Source organism: Mastigoproctus giganteus, chromosome 13, assembly GCF_048544385.1.
Source record: "Mastigoproctus giganteus isolate SK-2022 chromosome 13, ASM4854438v1, whole genome shotgun sequence".
Taxonomy (NCBI): domain Eukaryota; kingdom Metazoa; phylum Arthropoda; class Arachnida; order Uropygi; family Thelyphonidae; genus Mastigoproctus; species Mastigoproctus giganteus.
The window spans coordinates 89749684-89775584 of record NC_143587.1 but is presented as its reverse complement, the minus strand read 5'-3'; the positions used below and the strand labels follow the sequence as shown (position 1 = coordinate 89775584).

At 39.2% G+C, this 25901-nt stretch overlaps 1 protein-coding gene across 9 annotated transcripts in view; it reads left to right on the top strand.

Annotated features, from left to right (window-relative positions):
* The window catches only part of PMCA (plasma membrane calcium-transporting ATPase 3), a 1183542-nt gene that overhangs the window by 762319 nt on the left and 395322 nt on the right, over nucleotides 1-25901 (top strand). For all 9 annotated transcript variants that reach the window (XM_090387939.1, XM_090387938.1, XM_090387937.1 and 6 more), the window contains one exon: nucleotides 14917-15130. In XM_090387939.1, coding sequence (XP_090244065.1) covers nucleotides 14917-15130 — 214 coding nt within the window. The remainder of the gene's footprint in view (nucleotides 1-14916; nucleotides 15131-25901) is intronic.

Sequence of the window (25901 nt, the reverse complement as noted above, 5' to 3'; positions counted from 1 at the left end):
AATTTCAAATCAATAAATAAGAAAAATCCACTTAGCGGCTTTGAACACGTCTGGCCCGTACGAGGTTCGTCAGCATATAGCATCAGCCAAAAAAAAAAAAAAAAAAAAAACCCTTATTTCACCCATCCACTTGCTCCAAATGTTTGTCAAGCTCTGCCTTGAATCTGTTTCAGCTATTAACTTCTACAACAGATGGAAGTTTGTTCCACCAATCAACCACCCGCTGGCTAAAGGCAAACATCCGCACATCTATCCTGCAACCGTCTTTCCTCAATTTGAATTTATGTCCTCTCAGGTGAATATTCTGAGTAAGAGGAAGAATCCCACCTGCATTGAGCATGCTCAAACCATTCAAGGCTTTATACAGCTCAATCAGATCACCTCGCAGGTGCCTAGTCTCCAGACACTGTAATTTGCAAAACTTAAGCCTTTCTTCGTAAAAGCAACCCGTTGTTCCATTCACTAATCTTGTTGCCCTTCTCTGTACTCGTTCCAACAGCTCTACATCCTTCTTAAAATGAGGCTTCCAGACCTGTATACAGTACTCAAGGTGTAGCCTGACCATTGCCTTATACAAGGGGATAATCACCTCCTTATCCCTTCTAGAAATATTCCTGTATATCATTGACAAGACACCATGAGCTACTCTTGCAGACCATCTGCACTTCTCAGAAAACTTCATATCTTCCTGCACAATTACCACTAGGTCCTTTTCATTCTCTAACACTGTCAGTGTGGTACCGCAGAGTTGATACGTTACTCTGGGATTACTGCTTCCCATATGTAGTACTTTACATTTGTCAATGTTAAACTTCATTTGCCACCTCTCAGCCCATCTGCTCAACCTTTACAGATCCTGTTGCAGCAGCATAGCATCAATAGTGTCCTTAACAACCCTGCCCACCTTTGTATCGTCTGCAGTCTTGGACATTAAGCTTGATATACCATCATCAATATCATTTATAAATGCAGAAAACAACAATGGACCCAACACTGAACCCTGAGGGACTCCACTAATAACATTAGTCCACGATGAGCAGCATCCATTGATTACCACTCTCTGTCTTCCCCCACTCAACCATCCCTTTATCCATAGCAGCAATTTACCTCCAATGCCACTGCTCCAATTTGTGCAGCCATCTTCCATGTCCAACAGTATCAAAGGCTTTTCTGAGATCCAAGTATATAATATCAAAGTTATTCTTTGCATCTTGTTCCTTTGTGACTACATCATAGTATCCAATCAGATTAGTCAGACAAGACTTCCCCTTAACAAACCCATGCTGTGTGCAAGCTTTAACTGATGGCTTGTCTGGATGATCCTGCAATGCTTCTTTAACCAGTGCCTCCATTAATTTCCCTGGAACAGAAGTTAAAACTCACAGGTCTATAATTACTTGTGTCGGCCTTTGATCCTCCTTTGTGGACTGGGGTCATATTTGCACATCTCCAGGCCATTGATACCTCCCCTGAGTTCAGGGAAGCTCTCATAATTATGGCTAAGGGTTTGCTTACTTCCTTTGCCACCTCCTTTAATATAACTGGATAGATTCCATCAATGGGTGCTGCTCTTCTTGGACTAATGTTATTAGTGGAGTCCCACAGGGTTCGGTGTTGGGTCCACTGTTGTTTTGTATATTTATCAATGATATTGATGAAGGAATATCAGGCTTAGTGTCGAAGTTTGCAGATGATACCAAGGTTGGCAGGGTTGTTAATGACAGTAATGGCAGTGTGCCCCTGCAACAGGATCTAGATAATTTGGGCAGATGGGCTAAGAAGTGGCAACTGAAGTTTAACCTTGACAAATGCCAAGTACTGCATATGGGTAGAAGTAACCCCAGAGAAACGTACCAACTGTGTGGTGCTACACTTAAGGTGGTAGAAAATGAAAAAGACCTGGGAGTAATTGTGCAGGCAGATATGAAATTTTCTGAGCAATGCAGACAGGCTGCCAGGGCAGGTCATGGGGTTTTATCAATGATATATAGGAATTTTGCTAGCAGGGAAAAGGAGGTGATTATCCCTCTGTATAAGGCAATGGTCAGGCCACGCCTTGAGTACTGCGTACAGGTCTGGAGGCCTCATTTTAGGAAGGATGTAGATTTACTTGAGCGTGTACAGAGAAGGGCAACAAGATTAGTGAGGGGAATGAAGGGATCCTCTTATCAAGAGAGGCTTAAGTTCTGCAAATTGCAGTGGCTGGAGAGGTGTATAAGGCCTTGAATGGGTTCAGCACGCTGAATTCTGATGGGATCCTTCCACTTGTTCAGATTACGAACCTAAGGGGGCATAAATTCAAATTAAGAAAAGACAGATGTAGATTGGATGTCCGGAAATTTGCCTTTAGCCTCCGGGTGGTTAATTGCTGGAACAAACTTCCATCTGTCGTTGTGGAAGTTGATAGGTTGAATAAATTTAAGGAGGAACTGGACAGGCATTTGGAGGGAATGGGGTGATTTTTTTTGGCTGATGCTGCATAAGCTCATACATTTTCTTTCTTGCATCACATGCCACTGCTACTACTACTACCACCCCAGGTGCCTTTCTTGTGTTTATCTTCAACAATTTCTCCTCCACTTTACTCTCAGTTATTACACTAGCTTACTGCCAGAGTTGAATACACCTCTGGCGTTCCCCTCCCTGAATAACTCCTCATGTGTGAATGTCGATGCAAAATATTCTTTTAGTTTGTTAGCTACCTGAGCAGGATCATCAATAGTTGAACCATCGATATCAAGGGGACCAATCTGATTCATCCACTTCCTTTTGGGTTTACATAAGTAAAAAACTATTTGCTGTTTTTCTTTGCATCCTTTGCCAAATATTTCTCGTAATCTGCCTTCGCCTGCCTAACCTCCTTTGTAACTTGGTTACAGACTAGCTTATATCTATCATAGGCTTCTGTGTCATGTTAATTTATATGTATCCATGCATTTTTCTTCTCTGTCACATGTCTAATTAGTTCATCTGACATCCATTTAGGCCTAAATCTTGAACAATATTCCTTTGTTGGTATAAAAAGCCTAGTAGCTGCTATGATTATTTCCCTGAATGCTTTCCATTTAGAATTTGAGATTGCTAATGTTATAAGTTGGTCCCACCATAGTCACCTTTTAGAAAGCAAAAATCCTTCCCTTTACCCTTGATGGTAGTTACCTCTTTGAGTAAATCCCACTTCAGCACACTGTGATCACTCCCACCTAGTGGTTCTTTATCTGCAGATTCTTGATGCACGAAGAATCACTACTGATAATTAGATCAAGAGTATTCCTCCCTCTAGTTGCCTCCCGAACATGCTGCTGTAGAAAACAATCATCCAACAAATCCACAAAAGCCTTGGTAATGTGTGAGTGACTCACCCACAAATTCCAGTCAATATCTGGGAAATTAAAATCCCCCATTATAACACACTCTAATTTACTGGCCCACTCTATTTCTCTGCACAATTGCTTATTATACTCATCAAATTCATTAGGCCTATAGCACAGACCTACTCTCATTTTTTCTGTCCCAGTGCTTATGTCACACCAAACAGACTCAACATTGCATTGTCCACCCACATCAATTGGATTCACTTCCTTAGATTTTATGTGTTTCTTAACTAACAGTATAACCCCTCCTCCCTTCCTGTCTTGTCTATCCTTTCTGTACACATTGTATTCCCCAAATTCCAATTCTGCACTGCTTATGTCTGTGTGACACCATGTCTCTGATATCCCAACCATATCTGCCTTTGATATCTTGACTAGCACTTCAAGCTCATTGAATTTATTAACTATACTCCTAGCATTGGTGTACATGCACCTGTTTCTACTCTTAGTTACCCTAACACAGCCTATGTATTTACTTGTTCCACTATGACTCCCAGCTGTCCTCAAAATTCCCATTGCCTTGCTTTCTAGGCTGCTGCTCGATTTCATTTTAATAGAGTAGTGCAAGAATCACTTTTACCTCTTCCAGCGGCTACTGTTAATCTATTAGTCTGTGGATCCCTCCAAGCTAGCAGTTTTCTGACCCTAACTCTGCATCAGTAGCATCAGGTTTTATATTTTATATAAAAAAATGAGGTGATTGTCCAGTGGTAAAGTGTTGCAATGTCTTTTTGACTTCAAACATGAAGTTTTAGTGTTTTTATTAGATAAAATTTATAACCTTGCTCAATTGGTTACAAATCAAAAATGGCTTGGAAAAACTTAGTTACCTTTTTGACATATTTGAAAAACTTAATGATTCAAATATAAGTCTTCAAGGAACAAATATATTAATACACATTGATAAAATATAAGCTTTCAAAAAGACGTTTAATCTTTGGAAAACTGAATTTGGTGTAATAATACTGAAACATTCCCATGTTTTTCTGATTTTATTAATAGCCATTTTACAATTTACGGATATCATTGCCACTCACCTAACGATTCTAATTAAGAATTTTATCAAATGATTTAATCAAATAACAATTTTATCAAATGATCCAGAAAAAAAGTTGTGTTGGATTCTTTGTCCATTTGCTTTTGAAATTTCTTCATGCCCCAAAATTACCATTCAGCAAAAGGAAGATCTTATCGACCTCTCTTCTGATGAAGCATTACATGCTTGTTTCAGGACTACAACCTGTGAAAAATTTTGACTTTCTCTTTGAGATGAGTATCCAGAATTATTGAAAATGGCGATACAAACATTTCTGTCTTTTGGGTATACATTATGTGAGGTTGGTTTCTCAAAATTAACAGCTATAAAAACAAAACAGCATTCCAGACCATGACACGGGAGTAGCAATTTCAAATATTGTGCCAAATATGAACCAAATATTATCAGTTATCCAGGCTCAGCCTTCTCATTTGTATTTGTGTTTTGTAATTTTAATTGAAGAATAAGAATATGATTTGTTGTTTTTGCTGTATTCAAGTAAAATATTTAACAATTATTTTAATGTGTAAATTAAAAGGAAACTATTTTTTATTCCTTTCTCAGTAGTCGAATAAAATTTTTGACTACATAATTTATAAAACGCCATTTTTCTTCTCTAAAAATCTGACCATTCTACATTGGCATTTACAATGAGAAGTTCTGTCAATTTTATATTTAATACAGGGGGACGCAAGCGGAATAAGTTTGCGTGCCACTATCCTAATCAACCAACATGTAGACAGAGCTTACATGAATGTTTTCCAATCAGTACATGAAAAGGCGTCTGCATCAGTAAGGGTCAACAGTGATAAAGTTCAGATCTGCATAGTTAAAAGGCATCCGACAGGGAAACACAATTTGCCAAAACTATTTTCTGCCTGTTTAGAAAAATTTTTGCCAGCTAAATTATGATAATAAAGGACTCAAGATAAATGCAGTTTACCTGACTCACTAACGATTTTCAGATTATATTTGGTCCTTGAGGTTGTCACAGATATTCTCTCAGATATGCCAGACAAGCTGTACTTGCTACCTGGGAGTCTAAAACACTGATGGAACTGATATTCGGGTGACATTCAAGTCAAATGGACCCAATTTCAGTGAAGTCCGAACAGCAAAATCCTGGGCATAACCTCCATGCATAAGCACTGTGGGTAACCACCCCGGTGTGAACCAATGTAAGCAGAGGACGAGGTGTGGTGCCCACACCCCATGGAGGACTGCCGCCCCTCTGTGTTACCAGACAATACTAGGTGGTAGATGACTCTCATCAACCAGTGCAATACCACCACTTTGCTTATTGAAGGCTTGAAGTGGTGGAACCCATGTTTAGTCTCCAGAGCTAAGCTCCGGACAACCCGTCCCCATATCTTCCATCATCAGTATGACTGATGACTTTTGAGGTTATGATGAACATCATGGTGAGATCCAATCTTCCTTACATTTCGAGGGTACAGCTCTAAAACGGTGTTTGTAGGTACACCAGACCGAACCTATTTGTAAGTCTTTATGAGGCTTTGGGATCAGCTAGAGTATAATCTTGCTACCTGTACCAGTTAGTGACTGGAGGGAGTCCCAGTAGTGTGTGTGTGTGTGTGTGTGTGTGTGTGTGTGTGTGTGTGTGTGTGTGTGTGTGTGTGTGTGTGTGTGTGTGTGTGTGTGTGTGTGCAGGGGGCATTATCGAGGCCACGTTATGTCAAGGATCTGGGTATATTCTTACCACGTGTACGCCATATCCAATATTTCATTACTTCATATAGCATGCCCCCCCCCCCCCCACACACACACTTTTTCTTACTGTTTAATACACCATGAATTGTCAAAATAATAGAGGAAGCTTATCTGCGAAAAGATCTAAACTTCCGAAACACTTCCTAGTTCATTTCACAAATATACGTGGTCTCAATTCTAATCTCAACAATGTCCTTTTCCACTTGCGTTCTGCCAAACCCCATGTGCTTTTACTGACAGAATCCCAGTTATCGGTTGATTCAACTACTGCTCATCTCAGTTGCCCAAATTATATACTGTATGATTCCTTTCGCCTCAAATTCTGATATTCCCTGTCAGAGACTTAGTAATTTGGAATCTCCTCTTTTTGATATTCTCTGGCTTAAAATCTCTCTACCTCATTGTGTCAAATTCATCTGTTTTCTCTATAGTTCTCCCAACTCCATTAATCACTTGGAGCTCTTTGACTTCCTCTCTTAGCAACTTGACTTTCTCCAGTCCAACTTTCCTAACATTGATGTAATTTTCCTTGATGATTTTAATGTTCACAACTCCAGCTGGCTTCCGTTTTATAGTAACACTGACCCATGGTTGAGATGATGAGGCTTTTGCAATTAGTAATGACCTTGCACAGATTGTTCATTTACCTACAAGAATACTGGACAGTCCTAACCATACAGCCAATACGCTTGATCTTTTTTTCACAAACAACCATTCTAAGTACAGGGTTGAAGTGAGTCCTTTAGGTGATTGTCTCTTCTCCAATGGAGTCTTTATTTCATGGCCATTCCAAACCTCATGTTGTTTGGCATTAAAAGAATGCAAAATGGGATGACCTGCGAGATTCTTTTCTTCTTTTCCTTGGTTGGATTACTGTTTCAAAACTTCTGATGTCAACGTTTGCTCAGATTGTGTCAGTGAAATTATTCTTGTAGGGATGGAATCCTTTATTCCACACTCCACTTTAAAATCTCATCCTTTATCTAAACCTTGGTTTTCCAATAAATGTGCTAAGGCTATTCAAGAGAAGAACGTTGCATATCGTGATTGGCTTATTTCCAATTCTTCAGTTTCATTTGCCCCTCGACGTGGGCACCTGTACGTGGTGAGGGGACCTCCCAGTGATGCTGCTGGTTTTCCAGATTAGCATCACTGGGATCTAACGCCCATACCTTGGTTCCAGGGTTACATCTTTGGAATCCGGCGTGTGCAGCCGTGCGCCGCGACCCGTGGAAGCGGAAAGGGGGATCCTGGTGGTTGAGGGGCCCAGCCTTCATACACCACTTTGGCCCCTGCTTCGACAAGACGGGCGGTCCCGGACCGGCTCGACTGGGATCAATCGGCGGGTGGTTTTATACTGCTAGGGTCAACTGCGTTCCAATAAGTCTCCCTCCCTTTGGTCCTGGGACGGGATAAAGACTTATTGGTAACGTGGGTATGGTGTTCTAAGCGAACTCGGCGTCCCATTCGTGTACGCAGTACCTGCTAGTTCACGAGTGGGCGTCCCCTCGTTGGGCTCGGTGGTGGGTGAGGTACTTAGGCATCAGACATTTTCTTTTTACTCTTATGAGTAATTTAAATCTTTCAAACCCCTCTGGGGCCTCTACGAGGTCCCTACCTGAAATTGATGATGATAATATAACATCAAAAAAGAAACACCGAACAGAAGCTGCACCACCTCCTGTACCTCGATTCCTTATCATACATTCTACCGGTGAAAAGGATATAGGTAAAATGTCGCCCTTCTTCATTCAGAAGGGTCTTGAAGGGCTGGCAGGGTCCCCGAAGTCGGTAAAACGACTTAGATCGGGTGACCTTTTAGTTGAAACTTCCTCAGTGCGACATTCAGAATCGCTCCTCCAAGCAACATCTCTTGGGGGAATTCCAATTAAGATATCACCACACAGGACATTGAATACATCGCGTGGCGTAATTGCCGAGTGGGATCTCCTTGAAACATCTGAAGAGGAGATATGCACCGAACTGAGAGATCAAGGAGTTACAGCTGTTAAGAGGATATTTATGCGTAAGGAGGGAAAACTAGTTCCAACTAGGGTTCTTATCCTTACATTTAACACACCTAAACCGCCTACTTCCATCAAGGCTGGTTATTTGAACTGTCCTGTAAGGCTGTATATTCCAAACCCGTTGCGATGTTTCAAATGCCAAAAATATGGCCACTCTCAGATGTCATGTCGTGGATCACCTGCTTGTGCCCGCTGTGGAGCAAAAGAACATGACACAAAGGAATGTTCTGCCTCGAAACCAGCATGCTTGAACTGTGGCGGTGAACACCCTGCATATTCAAGAGCATGCCAAAGATGGAAAGACGAAAAACAAATTCAAAAAATCAAGACGGAACAGAACATCCCATATGTGGAAGCGAAGAAACAGGTAACACCAGTAAACAGTGGAAAATCTTATGCACAAGCAGTTCTGAGGAAGGTTTCAATTTCGACGCAAACTGATATTTCAATATCGCCACGTGATTCTTTTGCACCCCAAGCTAGATACTTGTTGACACAAGCACAGCAAGATAAAGCAGTCGCTACTCCCATTTCAATACCACCGAAGGAAGTAGCACCTAAAGGAAAATCACCTCCAACAAAAACCCCGCCTGTTATTAGTGAGGTACAGGAGGAAATGGAGGTAAATGAAGAAGCTGAAAGTGCAGAAGAATCTATTCTGGATCTTCATCCAGAGGAAGAAATGGATATTGGGCGCCCTCAATTTCCCAAAGGCAGAATAAAACCCAAAGCGGGCCAATCAAAACCCGCATCACTTCGGAAGCCAGTCAACGGATCCACTAATTCCAAGTAATAATGGCTAAATTACTGCAATGGAATTGTCGTGGATTGCGACGAAATATGGAGGATGTCAAAATGCTAATGCGCAAATATGAACCTATTTGCTTTTGCTTGCAGGAAACGTACCTAAAGGCAAATGATGACCCCATCTTTCGAAATCTTTCTGTTGTTCGTAAAGACAGAAACGGGGATGGCCCGGCCCATGGAGGAGTCGCAATCCTTGTGGGCAACCATACCCCTTTCTCACAAGTTCAATTGAACACTAATTTAGAAGCAGTAGCCATTCGTTTAGCAATAGGGTCTTTACTTACAATATGTTCTATATATTTGCCTCCTGGTACACACATTTCCCAGGTAGATCTCGACGATCTTATTACGCAATTGCCCTCTCCTTTTTGCCTTCTTGGAGACTTTAATGGACATAGTACCCTGTGGGGTAGTGCAGAAACTAATGAACGAGGTCGTATTGTTGAACGTTTTCTCGACAATAACGGCCTGTCGTTACTAAATATGGGAATAAACACCTATTTCCATATGCCTACCCATACTTTCTCTGCCATCGATCTTTCCATCTGTTCGCCTTCTCTGCTACCTTTGCTTTCCTGGGAAGTGGAACAGAATCCTTATGGAAGCGACCATTTCCCCGTAATATCTACCATTGTGAATGGACAACCTTGTCATCCATTTAGAATTCCACGCTGGAAGTATGATGAAGCAGACTGGAGTAAATTTTCACTACTCACTGAATTTGATCCTGTACAAATTCAGCAGGAATCAATTGATGAAGCAGTGAAGTATATCACAGAGTGTATTATCCACGCAGCGGCAACTGCAATCCCAAAAACATCCTCCCGATTTCCACGCTTTCCTAAGCCATGGTGGAACCAAGATTGTAAAGAAGCAAGAAAGTTACAAAATCGGTCATGGGGAAAATTCCGACGTTACCCCACCACCGCAAATCTTATAGCTTTTAAACGTGCCCGTGCTAAAGCACGATTTATACGCCGACAGAGCCAAAAGGAATGCTGGGTCAAGTTTACATCTTCAATTAACCAGATGACCAGTACCAAAGTTGTCTGGGATAAAATTCGGAAGATGAAGGGTAAATACAAATCAGCTCCTTCATCTATGTTACAACATAATGGTTGTACATTAGCAGACCCAACTGCTATTGCCAACGCTCTAGGAGAAGTATTCTCCACTATATCTGCTGAAACTTCATACTCTGCTGAGTTTCTAGTGTTAAAGAAGAAAGCGGAGAAACAAAAACTTCAATTCGCTTCAAGCAAAGCCGAAACTTATAACCTGCCTTTTAGTGAAGTGGAATTAACCATTGCACTTGCTACCTCGAAAGTGAGTGCCGCAGGGCCAGATGAAATTCAGTATGAGATGATAAAACATCTATCATCTCACTCTCTAGAGCTGTTGCTACATCTCTACAACCGAATTTATTTGGAGGATCAATTTCCCGTTTCTTGGCGTAGGGCAACTGTCCTCGCTTTTCCAAAGCCAGGAAAAGATCCCAAAATTCCTAGCAACTATCGTCCAATTGCTCTGACCAGTTGCTTATGTAAGATTTTGGAAAAAATGGTGAATGCCCGCCTTATATATTACCTTGAGGCAAATGACCTTTTGAACAAAATTCAGTGCGGCTTCCGAAGGAATCATTCCACTTTGGACCATTTAATCCGACTGGAAACAGCGATTCGCGATGCGTTTTTAAAGCGTGAGCACTTGGTATCAGTCTTCTTTGACATGGAAAAAGCTTATGACACAACCTGGAGGTACGGTGTTTTAAAAGACCTCTATTCTTTTGGTCTGAGAGGCCACCTCCCTATTTTTATCAGAAATTTTTTATCTAAACGACTCTTCCAGGTTCGTGTTAAATCCAGTGTGTCTCGCCTCTTTTGTCAAGAGGAAGGAGTTCCCCAAGGCTCTGTCCTCAGTGTTACGCTGTTTGCAGTCAAAGTTAACTCCATTACAAAACAGCTTCCTCCTTCAGTAAATAGTGCCTTGTACGTTGATGATTTTAGTATTTTCTGTCACTCCTGTAGCATGAGAGTTATTGAACGACAATTGCAACAAGCACTCAATTACCTTAGTTCCTGGGCTTTAACCAATGGGTTTACGTTTTCTGCGCAAAAGACCGTTTGCATACACTTCTGCCGCAAACGGAATCTACATCCTGACCCGGAACTTAGACTGGGACAAAATCCAATTCCTGTGGTAGCAGAAACAAAATTTTTGGGACTTATCTTTGATAAAAAACTGACATTCCTACACCATATCCGTCAGCTTAGAGCAAAATGCATGAGGGGTTTGAACATGCTCAGTGCTATCTCCTCCAACTTTTGGGGAGCAGATAGAAGCACATTATTGCGTCTATACCGAGCACTTGTTCGCTCTAAACTTGACTACGGCTCCCAAGCTTACTCTTCTGCTAGAATTTCTGTACTCCGATGGCTTGACCCAATCCACCATAAAGCCATTCGGATTGCCACAGGGGCTTTCCGTACTTCGCCTGTCCAAAGTCTATACGTTGAAGCCAATGAACCGCCATTGATGCTTCGACGTCAGCAATTGTCGTTACAATATGCTATAAAAATAAAATCCCTGCCTGACCATCCTACGTGGACATCGATTTATATGCCACGGTGGGAAAATCTATATAATACGCGTAAAACTGCCAGTCGGCCTTTTGGTATCAGGATTCAAGAGCTGGTTCATGATATTGGCTTCACGTTGGATAATATATCAACGTCAGTCAAGCAAGATCTTCCCCCTTGGAATATACGATCTCCGTCTTGTGACTTCAGTCTTAGGAGTTGGCTGAAAGCTAACACATCGCCATGTATATATCGGCAACTCTTTGCAGCACACCTTGCCGAACACTCTGAATTCTTGCCGGTATATACAGATGGCTCGAAATCTGAAGAGTTTGTGGGATCTGCTTGTGTCTTCCCAAGCAAAACAATCTGTAATCATATTCCAAGTGAATGTAGCATATACACTGCAGAGCTACACGCAGTAGAACTGGCCTTGGATCATATAAAAACCCACCACTACCAAAAGTGCATGCTATATATGGACTCTCTAAGCGTATTACAGGCCTTATCCACTGTGAGAAGCACTCACCCAGTGTTATGTCGGGTGCAGCAAATATTACACTCCCTCTTAGAGTTAAATTTTGATATTCGCTTTTGCTGGATCCCTAGCCATGTTGGTATCAGAGGCAATGACTTAGCTGATGCAGCAGCAAAATCAGCAACGCCACAAAGTCGCATCAGTTTGTCAGTCCCCTATACAGACTGCAAGCAATCTATCTACAAAAAATTATGCGCGCGTTGGCAAGAAGCTTGGAATGCATGCCCTACCAACAAACTGAATGAAATTAAGCCTGAAATAATGCTTTGGCATTCTAGTCAGCGCAGGGTCCGACGGGAGGAAGTAATTCTTGCTCGGCTACGCATAGGACATTCTCACCTGACGCATTCGTATTTGCTGAGGGCTGATGATTGTCCTGTGTGTAGACATTGTAAAGCAATTTTAAGTATCCGTCATATTTTAGTCGAATGTACATATTTTAATAATGAACGCCGTTCATGTTTTAACCATCTGTCTGAGCCTTATACACTCAGGCAGATTTTATCCGACGATGACAATGTGTCAGATGTATTCAGGTTTTTAGAACTGATTAATCTACATAGTTTTATTTAGACTGCCCTCATGTTTAGCATATTGTAAATGGTCTATGCCATATTTTTGTGTATAATATATTAACTAGATATGCTATTTTATATTTTATATTTTATTACCCTAGACTTGGCGCATGATAGCCTTAGTTGCTGATGCGCCATTAAACGTCCAATAACCAACCAACCAACCAGTTTCATTTGATGCCTACACCAAAGCTCGCAATAACTGTAAAGCAGTTATTAATCAGTCCAAACTAGATTTTGAACAGACTAAGAGTTGAAACTTGCTTCTTGCCGTAATGGTAGCTGTGCATTCTGGTCCCTTGCCAAAGCTATTGGCTGCAACTTTTGCCCATCTTTGCTCCCACCTCTGTCAAAACCAGATGGTTCTGTTGTCACTTCAGCCAAGGATAAAGCTGACCTGTTAGCATCCCATTTTTCTTCCAACCTATGTATTAATGATCTTGGTAAAACACGTCCTGCCATTCCCAATACAATCCATTCAATGCCTGCTGTGGTCTTCCTTCAAACGGATGTCAGAAGGATTTTGATGAATTTTGATGCTAAGAAAGCTCCAGATCCTCATGGTATTTCTCCACTTGTTCTCAAAACCCGTGCTCCTGAACTTACTCTTGTTCTTTGCTGCTTTTTTTCCCTTTCTTATTCCAAAAGTGTTTTTCCTTCTGCTTGGAAATTTACTCATATCCAGCCAGTTCCTAAAAAAGGTGACAAATCCTTCCCATCCAATTATCGTCCCATTGCAATTACTTCTACTCTTTCTAAAGTAATGGAAAAATGAATTAACTGCCAACTGTTAAACTACCCAGAAACCGTCCGTCTGATCAACGATCTCCAGTATGGATTCTGTCAGTGTCGATTCACTAGTGATATTCTGGCTTATGTTACCCATTTATGGACAAATTCAATGGAAAAGTTTGGGGAAACACAAGCTGTTGCTCTTGACATCTCAAAGGCTTTCGATCATGTTTGGCATAAAGGTCTCCTAAACAAGCTTCCATGTTATTGTTTGCCAACTGTTTTTTGTAATTGGTTATCTAGTTTTCTCTCTTATCGCTCAATGAGTGTGATGGTAGATGGCTCTCTGTCTACTAACTTTTCCACTAATGCTGGTGTTCCCCCAAGGTTCAGTTCCTACTCCCACTCTTTTCCTCTTATATATTAATTACCTTCTTCCAATGACTGGAAATCCTATCTATAGTTTTGCTGATGATAGCACATTGAATTCCACTTTCCATTTTGAGAAACCTTTCTCTGCTCAATCAACTTCAACTTCTTGAATATTCGCTAACAATTCCTTAAATGCCGATCTCCAGGTAATTCTACAGTGGGGCAAAGACAACTTAGTTGATTTCAATCCTTCTAAAACTCAGTCTCGTTTTATATCTCACAAAAAGGATTCTTCTGCTCCTATGTTAATCTTTGGTGAAACTCCAATTTCTAGGCAGAATGATATATCTCTTTTGGGGATTACCGTGACTTCTAATTTCTCTTGACACAAGCACATTATAAATATTGTTTCTTCTGCATCTAAGAAACTTGGTTTTCTCTTTCGCTCTTGGCGTTACCTTTCTTCCAAACAGCTGTTCACTCTGTACAAATCGCAAAATCACCCTACCATGGAATATTGTTCCCACATCTGGGGTGGTGCCCCCGAAACCTCTCTCAGGCTTCTAGATTCTATTCAGAAGAGGTCATGAATGGAATCTGAATTCCATTCAGATTCCATTCATGACTCCTGTCTAACGGAATGTCTCGCCATTTGCTGTCTCATAGACGTACTGTTTCTACTGCATGCCTTTTCTACAGATACTTCCATGGGCACTGTTCTTCTGAATTGATTTCTATTATTCCCGCTCTCTCTTTCAAAACAGTCCGAACACTGCAGCCCCCAGCCAACATCCATTTACTGGCCAAATTCAAACTCACAGAACCAACGTTTTATCTTCCTCGTTTATTCATTCAACTGCTGTTTTCTGGAACAACCTTCCTTCGTGTGTATTTCCTGAAAATTACAGTGTATAGAAGTTCAAGTCTAATGTGTCAACAAATATCTTCTTTCGTCTTCTTAACCTCCAACCGAAGCACAGTACCAAGTACTGTAGGCTCTAATACCTCTCGTGTTTGGGGTTTTCATAAAAAAAAAAAAAAGATTCTCTTTGCCAATGATCCAGAAGTTGTGTTATTAATGCACAAATGTACTATTATTCGTGTCATTTTCTGAGCTAAAAATGTTAATAATTTTTGCTTTTCAGGATAGTCCATTGAAAGCTGTACAAATGCTTTGGGTTAATTTAATTATGGACACATTAGCATCTTTAGCTTTGGCCACAGAAATGCCTACGCCACTTCTTTTGCTAAGGAAACCATATGGCCGCACCAAACCTCTCATATCACGCACCATGATGAAAAACATTCTTGGTCATGCTGTATATCAGCTGGCTGTAATTTTCACTTTACTCTTTTTGGGTAAGTTGTTTTTGTGATAATTTTCATTATAACTTCATTATAAATGTTATTTATCAAATTGGTTATAATAAAATACATTTTTCTGCATTTTAAATTAGGTTAATCATTAAGTCAGGATAAAGCTTTTTATTCTCACCCTAATCAATCCAAATAACTATATTAGAATGGCATCGCTTCTAAATTCCCTATGGAATTCTGTTATTGGACCAGGGATTGGGGTTCTACAAGAGTATAAATTACAAAGAAAATTCATATTAAGAAGGTACATAGTTCAGCTAGATTTTGTTTTAATAAGAATGATAATACAGTATGTTTCCAATTGACTTGATTATAATTTTTTTTAAGTAAACAATGAAATAGTGATTATGAAATTAAACTTAGTTATTATTAAGTATATATATGATTAAATATTCAAGGATACAATACTATAAAAATAAAAGAATAATATTTGCTTCAGAATTTTTCTGCTTGGAATAAATCCCATTGGTAAACTAGATAGAATAAACCTAAAAATGCACCAAACACAATTTAAAATAATGTAATAAGCACTGTAACAAAGGTATTCTTGATGCCAAGCATGCATAGAGGCAAACTCAAATGCTAGATGATGATATTCACTAGAAGTTATTCTTGGAAATTTGTAATTTTTTCCTTATTCTTCTGTAGTTACATTGAGAAAAACATAGGAGTGTTAGGGATGAATGTGAAAGTGGTCTGGATTTTTTTCCAGATATGATATAAGGGAGAATTCATGATAAATCCTTTTCACCCAATCCAAGCCCGGAGAGAGAGATACTGCACAGGTCATTGAGATAAAACATTTCTCAGCATGGCCTACATTTGTTAACAGAAGAGAGAATTTTTATGGAGATGGGATACACTTGAATAGAAGGAGAGCAAGGATATTTGTTAATGCTCTCAGATCAAGGTAGTATTAGATAGTTTGAAAACTACTTGTTGAGAAGTAGAATAACGATAGAATAATAATAATAGCAATAATAGAATAAAATAGTAATTTAATGGTAGCCATAAGCAAAGGTGAAATTCACTCTTCTTTATTGCATCATTTCTCCTGGAACATTCTTCATGGAAGATTACACAGCCTGATTTGAGTCTCTGTCTTAGGTGATCTTGGTATATAGGCATGTTGGGCAGACAGCTTGTGTAGTCGAGACCTACTAATATCCGTAAAATCGTGAAAATGCTAATTTATTGTGATTTTCTCCTGTAGAGGATCTGTGCCCTCATTTTGAATTTAAATCAGTTGTTTGAATTTGAACCAAATAAAAATAGAGTAGTAAATAGAATGTATGAACCAAATAAAAATAGAGTAGTAAATAGAATGTATAGGCTATTAAGAAATATTATGGGAATACTGAATTTTAGAAATATTATATTTTAATTCAGAAATTCTCTTACCTGTGATTTTTCCAGGAATAATTGCATCTAATTAAGTTGTAATTAGAATAGTATTGAAGAAGGAATGAAAGCAAGCTTTAACCCTAAGTCCATGCAGGGCAAATAATTGGAAGTATAAAGGGAGATAAATTCTCGAAGCTTGGTGGGGACTTTTTGTTTATACCATCTTCAAAGGGGGAGAAAACGTGTTGAAGGACATATTTATAGCCCGGGCACATTCCATTGCCATTTTTTCAAACGCGTGGTGGGGTGTTTGAATAGGCAAAAGGAAGAGAAGAAGGATAAAAGGAAATCCCCCCCCCCCATTCCCTGTTTCCTTTTCTCCTTCTCTTCCTTTCACCTACCCAAACACCCCAACCATGCTTTTGAAATATGGCAATACAGCCTTTGACACGTGTTCACTTCCCCTTTGAAGATAGTATAAATGAAAAGCCCCCATCAAGTTTCGGGAATGTATCTCCCTTTATATTTCCAATTATTCACCATTCATTGACTTAGGGTCAAAGCTTGCTTTCATTCCTTTGTCCTCTTACAAGGTTCATTTATCTGTAGGCAGGTGTTTCAATACTATTCTAATTACATCTTACCTGGATGCAGTTATTCCTGGAAAAATCTCAGGTAAGAGAATTTCTGACTTATAATATTTTTTAATAGCTTATACATTCTATTTATTATTCTATTTTTATTTGGTTCAAATTAAAACGATCGATTTAAATTCAAAATGAGGACACATCTTCTACAAGAGAAAATCACACTAAGTTAGGTTAGCATTTGTTCGATTTTACAAATATTAGTAGGTCTCGACTACACAAGTTGTCTGTCCAACATGTCGAGTATCAAGTTTCGAGATGATAGGATTCCCATAATGTTTTTTATATGATGTCTAGGTATATTAGGTTGTTGGAGTTATTAAGAGGACAAATAGGCAGACACCTACTTGTTTATTAGTGTTGAAATCAAAATTGGTGGAAAGAAGTAAGCTTATGTAGCAGCAAAAAAAAAATAAACTTTCCTTTCCTCACTTCATTTACCCATTTCTTTCAAATATTTGTCCAGTTCTCCTTAAATTTAGGTAAACTTCCAACTGTGAAAAGAGTAGGTACTAGTTTAATCCAATAGTCAGTCACACTTTGAGTAAAAAAAACTTTTCAGACATCTGTTATACAAATATCTTCTCTGAATTAAGTTGATGTTCATTTGTAAAATGTAAAGTGGGCAAAATGTAAAGATGCCCACAGCATTAACTTTACTCGGCTCTTTCAAGCTCTTAACAAAGCATGTTGCCTTCCTGTGCCCTTAACAGATCTTCTCCCTCTTCTCTGTATTCTTTCCAACAAGCCACATATTTAGTAAAACGTTGAAGATGCTACTAAGAGCTTTCCCAAGTGGGTGTTGTGACATCCCATAGTGTTATATCACTTAAAGGGTGTTGCCAAATTTTTACATCATATCAGCATTGTTTTTACTCTGAATTCTTTTCACTTCATATATTGATGTAATTGATTGATCATTGACAATTATTACATGATTACAAATGATTGATTATTAATCAATACATCAAAAATTTACCACTTTTATTTCTTCACGTTTCATATTCAGTGGTGCAGAAAGAACATGTCCAAAGTAATCTCTGGACATGTTCTTTCTCTTTGAAAGCTGTTAACTGACATTGCCAATTTCAGATAGCATTAGTTAAGCTTTTGCTTAGTACTGCACATCTTATCTCTCTCTCTCTCTCTCTCTCTCTCTCTCTCTCTCTCACGCACGCACGCACCCTTGTTTACCTGCTTTTGACTCTGAAACAAAGGAAGTTGCATACTGAGTTACATTTACTGTCAACTTAAGAAAATGGAACAAGAAAAGTAGGGCATTGAATAATTACAAAATTCTAGGATTGTAAATTTACATACTGGTCTACATAGATTTTGATAGTTCCAAAATTCATGGTATTTTTGGGTGTACTTTTAGTACACATTCTAAAAGTCGAAACCATTTTTGCTTATCACTTACAGCTTTTTTACACAGAAATAATTTTACACAGTAATTTGAACAGTAATAATTGTTTTCTTATGTACACACCATTCATATGTGATATGCATACTACTTCCTTTGAGACTGACAGATATAAATATGTTTAGACTTGTCAAAACCCACAAGTCAAGTAGGTGTATAAACCTGCAAAGTGTTTTCTCCACATCCAGTTGTTTTTTGGTGTGGTTGTGCTAATTAGTATCTGCTTCTAATGTGATTTTCATATTCCGTTTTTGACAGTGCCATCTCGTGGCTGTGTAAACTATCCAAATATATTTTGTTACATTTTCAGTAACTGTGATTTGGAAAAACAAAGGCAGGATCATCATTTGTGAAAAATGTGTATGCTGAGTATTTTGGAATTAAATTAGACAACCTACATAAAAGTTGTCCTCTTCCCCTCATAAACTATTCCTTACATTTGTGGAGGACTTGTAATTGTGGAAATGTGGTAAAAAAGGAAGCCATGATATTTGCTATTTCCATGGTATGGAGGGAATCTCGGGATCATACTAATGACTACTACTTTTGTTCTGTAAATGTAGCAGGTTATAACATGAGGGACAAGAAGATCATTGTATCCAAACAACAACATTACTTTGCAGCCAATGTTACAGCTAGGTTTACGTGAAGTTACTGCTACCACCTCCACCATTTGTGTTTGAACATATGCCATTGAATCCTGAATCTGATATTTGTATTCTATTGGATGATATAAACTATTGTGATGAAATTCACAACTCTGAACCACATTTGTTTACGCAATTGAGGTCGGTGATCTTGTGAGAGATTTAACTCAATGAAAAGGTTTTCAGAGCTTAAAAAATGAACCCAAGACAATACAAAAACTGCTGGCCGAGGAACATCCTTTTCATAATATAGACATTGTGAAAAATAATTGGTTCTTCATTTTCCCAAGGAAGGTTCATTGATATATTTTGATAACATTTCTACAGTTATGAACTTTTTTTTAAAATTTCTGCCACAAATCAAAGCAGCAGAGGCTATTTATTGATTCATCAAAGCAAAGCCTCAAAGGAGTCCCATCATAATGGAAATAAGTATGCATCCAGTCTTGTAGACTGCTTAGCATATTTAGAAGAAAGCTACAAAAATATTAAACTTCTTTTGGGCAAAATTCATTACAAGGATCATGGTTGGCTAGCGGATGGATATTTTGAAATTATTGGCCTGCTACTCAGCCAACAAAATAAAAATGCCTTGCTTTTGTGTGAGTGGGATAGTCAAGCAATAAGTGAACAATGAGAAAAGAAAGTGTGCCCAACAGGTGTCTCTAATACCAGGTTCAAAGAACATTAAAGACAAGCCACTGGTAGATCAAATCAAAGTACTTTACCTCTTTTGTATATAAAACTAGGTTTAATGAAACCTCACCCAAGTCCTGAATAAAGAAGGAAATTGTTTTACGCATGTTTGCACTAAAATACGAAATTTCTTACATACGAAAAAATCAAAGCAGGAATTTTTATCAGACCTCAAATCTGCAAGCTGCTGCTAGACTTTGAAGAATCCATGAATCAGAGTGAAAGAGAGATGCTCAGACAGACTTTAAAAACGTAGTATAGTCAATTCTGCTATACCGCAGTACGTGTTCCTAAAAATATCTGCATTATGGTATTTTGTGCATTAAAAACAACAGGGCTTAGGGGAAAAATAGGGATAGGGGCAGAGCACTCAAAAAAAAAAAAAAAAAAAAGTTCAGTCTGGTAAGTAAAACACTAAAAAAATTTAGAAATCCAATAAAATTGCTAACACAGGTTTAAACATCTTAAATTTCTAATAAATAAATAAATATTACAGTAAATGTAGCACTTTACCTTGACAAGATACATTTCTCTTGATTGATATTTCTTCACTGACATTTTTTTTTTTTTTGGATTGCAAAATTTAAAACAGTAAAAAAGATAAGCAAACAATAATGACGAACACGGGACGCCAATTGCACAAGTGATACAAGTTTATGAAGCTTAAAAAATAGGAATGAAGTGAAGATTCTGAAAATTTATGTTTTTTATATGATTGAAGATTTTATGGAAGGGGAAACACATTTCACCATGATAACGTAAAAACCCACACAATTCCAGCTATTGGTATTATCACAAATGCAGTGAGATAGTTTACTACCCTTTTATAATTAGATTGTCCTACCAGAAAAGCCCAATAAACCAGTAACCACAAATTGTTTTTATTGTTTTATGGTATCGACCTCCAGAAATGTGCTCCTCTGCTCACGCTATCCCGCCTCACGAAATTTCTGTTCAAACAGGAAAATGTGAGCTCCTGAAAACACGAGTCGGCCTACAGTATCACGTGTTATCTTGTGAATACAGTAAATGACAAGTTTGTCTCTGACCAATGCAACTACAGTAAATGGGAAATATAGCTCTGACATATTTGACATTTTTTAAGCTTTGTAAACTTGTATGCAGGTCCCAGTTTTTTGTGAAACAATAAACACTCAGGTTATGGGACAATAGTTTTTTTTTTTTTTTTGTTATGAAAACCCTAAACACGAAAGGTATCAAAACCTATAGTACTTAATACCGTGCATGGGTTAAAGGAGAAGTATGGGGGGGGGATGCCGGAAACTTTGCTCTAGAGACTAAACATGGGTTTCGGCACTTCAAGCCTCCAATAAGCAAAGTGGTGGTATTTCACCGGTTGATGAAAGTCATCTACCACCTGTGAATGAATGACATGCTGGAAAAGTACAGAAAATTGTGTTGCAATATGAGTGTTAAGGTAAACTTCTTGTACTCCCATATCAACTGTTTCCCAGAACATTTAGATATTTTGAGTGATGAGCAGGAGGGGGGGGAATTCCATCAGGATATAAAAGAAATGGAAAAAAGGTACCAAGGAGAATGGATTGGCAATATCTACCAAAACTGCTTACTGAGGAAGTCAAAAAAGTGCAAATTTAATGCAGTCTAGTGTATAAGAAATCTAGTTTGTGGCCATATTTGCTTGACAGGTAAACATGCCCTTTGATATGCCCTTTTGAGAGCCTTGTCGATCAATTCGGCCCTGGAAAGGTTGTGCAAGGCTCAAGGGGTAGAATTTTTTTCAGCCTGGACTGTACTTGTTAACAGGAGAGATTGCTTCTACAGGAATGGGATACACTTAAATAGAAAGGGTGCAAGAATATTTGCTGATGCTATCGAGGCAGTGTTAGGTGGTCGGAAAACTGCTAGCTTGGGGGGAGACAAAGACCAATAGATTGACAGTAGCCACTGGCAGAGGTGAAAGAGATTCTTGCACTGCTTCTATTAGAATGAGCAGAAGCCTGAAAAACAAGATGCATGGTATTTCAGAGACTGCTGGGAGCCATTGCGGTACAAGTAAACACATGGGTTGTGTTAGGGTAGCTAAGAATAGAAACAGGTGCAGGTATACTTGCGTGTACACCAATGCTAGGAGTTTAGTAAATAAATTTGATGAATTTGAGGTATTGCTCAAAACATCAAAGGCAGATATTGTTGGGATATCAGAGACGTGTCACACAGATATAAGGGATGCAGAACTGCAGTTTGGGGAGTACAACGTCTACAGAAAGGATAGACAGGATAGGAAGGGGGAGGGGTTATGCTATTAGTTAAGAAACACATAAAAACCAAGGAAGTGAAGCCAGTCGACATCGCTGGACAGTGCAGTGTTGAGTCAGTTTGGTGTGACATAAGCATTGGGAGATCAAAATTGAGAGTAGGAGTGTGCTATAGGCCTAATGACTCTGATGAGTATAATAAGGAACTGTACAGGGAAATAGAGTGGGCCAGTAAATCAGAGAATCTTATAAGGGGAGATTTTAATTTCCCAAATATTGACTGGAATTTGGGGGCTGGTTACTCACACACTAGCAGGGCTTTTGTGGATTTATTGGATGATTGTTTTCCACATCAGCATGTTCGGGAGGCAACTAGAGGGAGTAATACTCTTGATTTGATTATCAGCAGTGATTCTTCATGCATTAAGAATCTGCAGATAAATGAACCACTAGGTGGCAGTGATCACAGTGTGCTGAAGTGGGATTTACTCAAAGAGGTAACTACCATTAGGGGTAAAGGGAAGGGTTATTGCTTCCGTAAAGGCGACTACGATGGACTGAGACAGTATTTAAATTCTATACAGTGGGACCAACTGATGATGTTACCAACAGCAAATTCAAAACGGAAAGCATTCAAAGAACTTATTTTCGAAGCTACTAGGCTTTACATACCAACTAAGAAATCTTGTTCAAGGTTTAGGCCAAAATGGATGTCAGATGAACTAATGAGGCATATGGCAGAGAAGAAAAATGCATGGGATACTTACAAATTAACACATGACACAGAAGCCTATGATAGATACAAGTTGATATGCAACCAAGTTACAAAGGAGGTTAGGCAGGCGAAGGCAGATTATGAGAAATCCTTGGCAAGGGATGCAAAGAAAAACAGCAAAGAGTTCTTTACTTATGTAAACTCTAGAAGGAAGGGGATGAATCAGATTGGGCCACTTGATATTGATGGGTCAACTGTTGATGATCCTGCTCAGGTAGCTAACAAACTAAATGAATATTTTGCATCGACATTCACACATGAGGAGTTATTCAGCAAGGGGAATGCCAGAGGTGTATTCAACTCTAGCAGTAAGCTACAGAATCTTGAAATAACTGGGAGTAAAGTGGAGGAGAAATTGTTGAAGATAAACACAAGAAAGGCACCTGGGGTGGATGGGATCTATCCAGTTATATTAAAGGAGGCAGCAAAGGAAGTAAGCAAACCCTTAGCCATAATTATGAGAGCTTCCTTGGACTCAGGGGAGGTACCCATAGACTGGAGATGTGCAAATGTGACCCCAATTCACAAAGGAGGATCAAAGGCTGACACAAGTAATTATAGACCTGAGAGCTTAACTTCTGTTCCAGGAAAATTAATGGAGGCACTGGTTAAAGAAGCACTGCAGGATCATTTAGACAAGACTTCAGTTATAGCTTAGACACAGCATGGTTTTGTTAAGGGGAAGTCTTGCCTGACCAACTTGATTGGATACTATGATGCAGTCACAAAAGAACTGGATGCAGGGAATAACTTTGATATTATATTCTTGGATCTTAGAAAGGCTTTTGATACTGTTCCACATGGAAGACTGCTACACAAATTGGAGCAGTGTGACATTGGAGGCAAATTGCTGCTATGGATAAAGGGATGGTTGATGGGGAGAAGACAGAGAGTGGTAATCAATGGACACTGCTCATCGTGGACTAATGTTATTAGTGGAGTCCCTCAGGGCTCAGTGTTGGGTCCATTATTGTTTTCTGTATTTATAAATGATATTGATGATGGTATATCAAGCTTAATGTCCAAGTTTGCAGATGATACAAAGGTTGGCAGGGTTGTCAAGGACACTACTGACACTATGCTGCTGCAACAGGATCTAGAAAGGTTGAGCAGATGGGCTGAGAGGTGGCAAATGAAGTTTAACATTGACAAATGTAAAGTACTACACATGGGAAACAGCAACCCCAGAGCAATGTATCAACTCTGTGGTACTACACTGACAGTGGTAGAGAATGAAAGGGACTTGGGGGTGGTTGTGCAGGCAGATATAAAGTTCTCTGGGCAGTGCAGACGGGCTGCAAGAGTAGCTCATGGAGTATTGTCAATGATATACAGGAATTTTTCCAGCAGGGATAAGGAGGTGATTATTCCATTGTATAAGGCAATGGTCAGGCCACACCTAGAGTACTGTATACAGGTCTGGAGGCCTCATTCCAAGAAGGATGTAGAGCTGCTGGAACGAGTACAGAGAAGGGCAACAAGATTAGTGAATGGAACAAAGGGGTGCTCTTACGAAGAAAGGCTTAAGTTTTGCAAATTACAGTGTCTGGAGACTAGGCACCAGCGAGGTGATCTGATAGAGGTGTATAAAGCCTTGAATGGTTTGAGCATGCTCAATGCTGATGGGATTCTTCCTCTAGCTCAGAATAATCACCTGAGAGGGCATAAATTCAAATTGAGGAAAGACAGATGTAGGATAGACGTGCGGAAATTTGCTTTTAGCCAGCGGGTGGTTGGTTGGTGGAACAGACTTCCATCCCTTGTGGTGGAGGTTGATAGCCTAAATAAGTTTAAGGCTCAGCTGGACAGGTATTTTGAACGAACAGAGGGGTGAAGTGGAAGTGGTTTTTTTTTTTTTTTTGTTTTTGGCTGATGCTGCATAAGCTTGCTTTCTTGCATCAAATGCCTCTTCTAATGCTAATGCTAATGATATTTTTGTTTTTACATATTTTTATATAAAAATAACCTGTTGGTAAAATCTGCAGAAATATAATATAAACCCGAAGTACCTTTGTTTCTGATGTGACAGAACAAATTTAAAGTCGCTTTTGAAATTTCCATTTTAGGTTTCTTATCAGTCAGCTGCAAAATATCAGAGAATTTTTCTTAAATACACCTGCTGTTCTCACTGTTGCTTTGTATAATAGCGCAATCACCTCTTTGTCTCTATTGGCAAAGTTTCTATGTATCACTAACCCTGTAAGCTACCCATCAGCCTGTCTACACTATTTAAAATAGTGATGGGGAAAACAATCATTTAACTGACACATTAGAGTAATTGCAGAAAACTGACCCATGTTAGTGACTTAAATCATTGAGATAATTAGAAATAAGTCATCATTCAACCTATGTTCTTCGAGCCTTTTGCTGCTCAAAGTGGGCATACTGTTTGTTGTGCCTTTGTGAATACAGTTTGATATTCCAAAGAGAAGATTCAGCCTCGTTTTTTTTGGGGGGGGGGTAGTAAGACTATAGAGAACTGTAATGATTTTGTAAGCCATTTTTCAGTTATCAAAATTGTGAGAGAATGGAAGCAGTTACAGACATATGCAGCCACTTTAAAGCTTACACTGTCAGGATGAAGGAAAAATTAAAGTTTTACAATGAAATGCAGCCTCAACTCCTAAAAGGGAACATAAAAGTGATCGTCTATCACCCAGTAAACACTGAGTTACCTTCCCCGTGCCCCATTCTGTGCAACCACTCATGGCGCCTCCGTAGCCAGGTGAGAAGGAGCAGCAGTGCATAGCACACGCTTCTTGATTAGACCGGGGTTCGAGCCCGTCACCACCAAATATGGAGGATGCGGAAAGGTCAGGGAATGACCACCGCATATCCCGGAGCAATATGGCCTTAGTTGCTAATGCTCCTAAAAACCAAACAACAAGCAACCACTCATTTTAAAGCTTAAATTGTCAGGATGTTGGGAAAAATAAAAGTTTTATAATGAAATGTACCCTCAACCCCTTAAGGGAACTTGG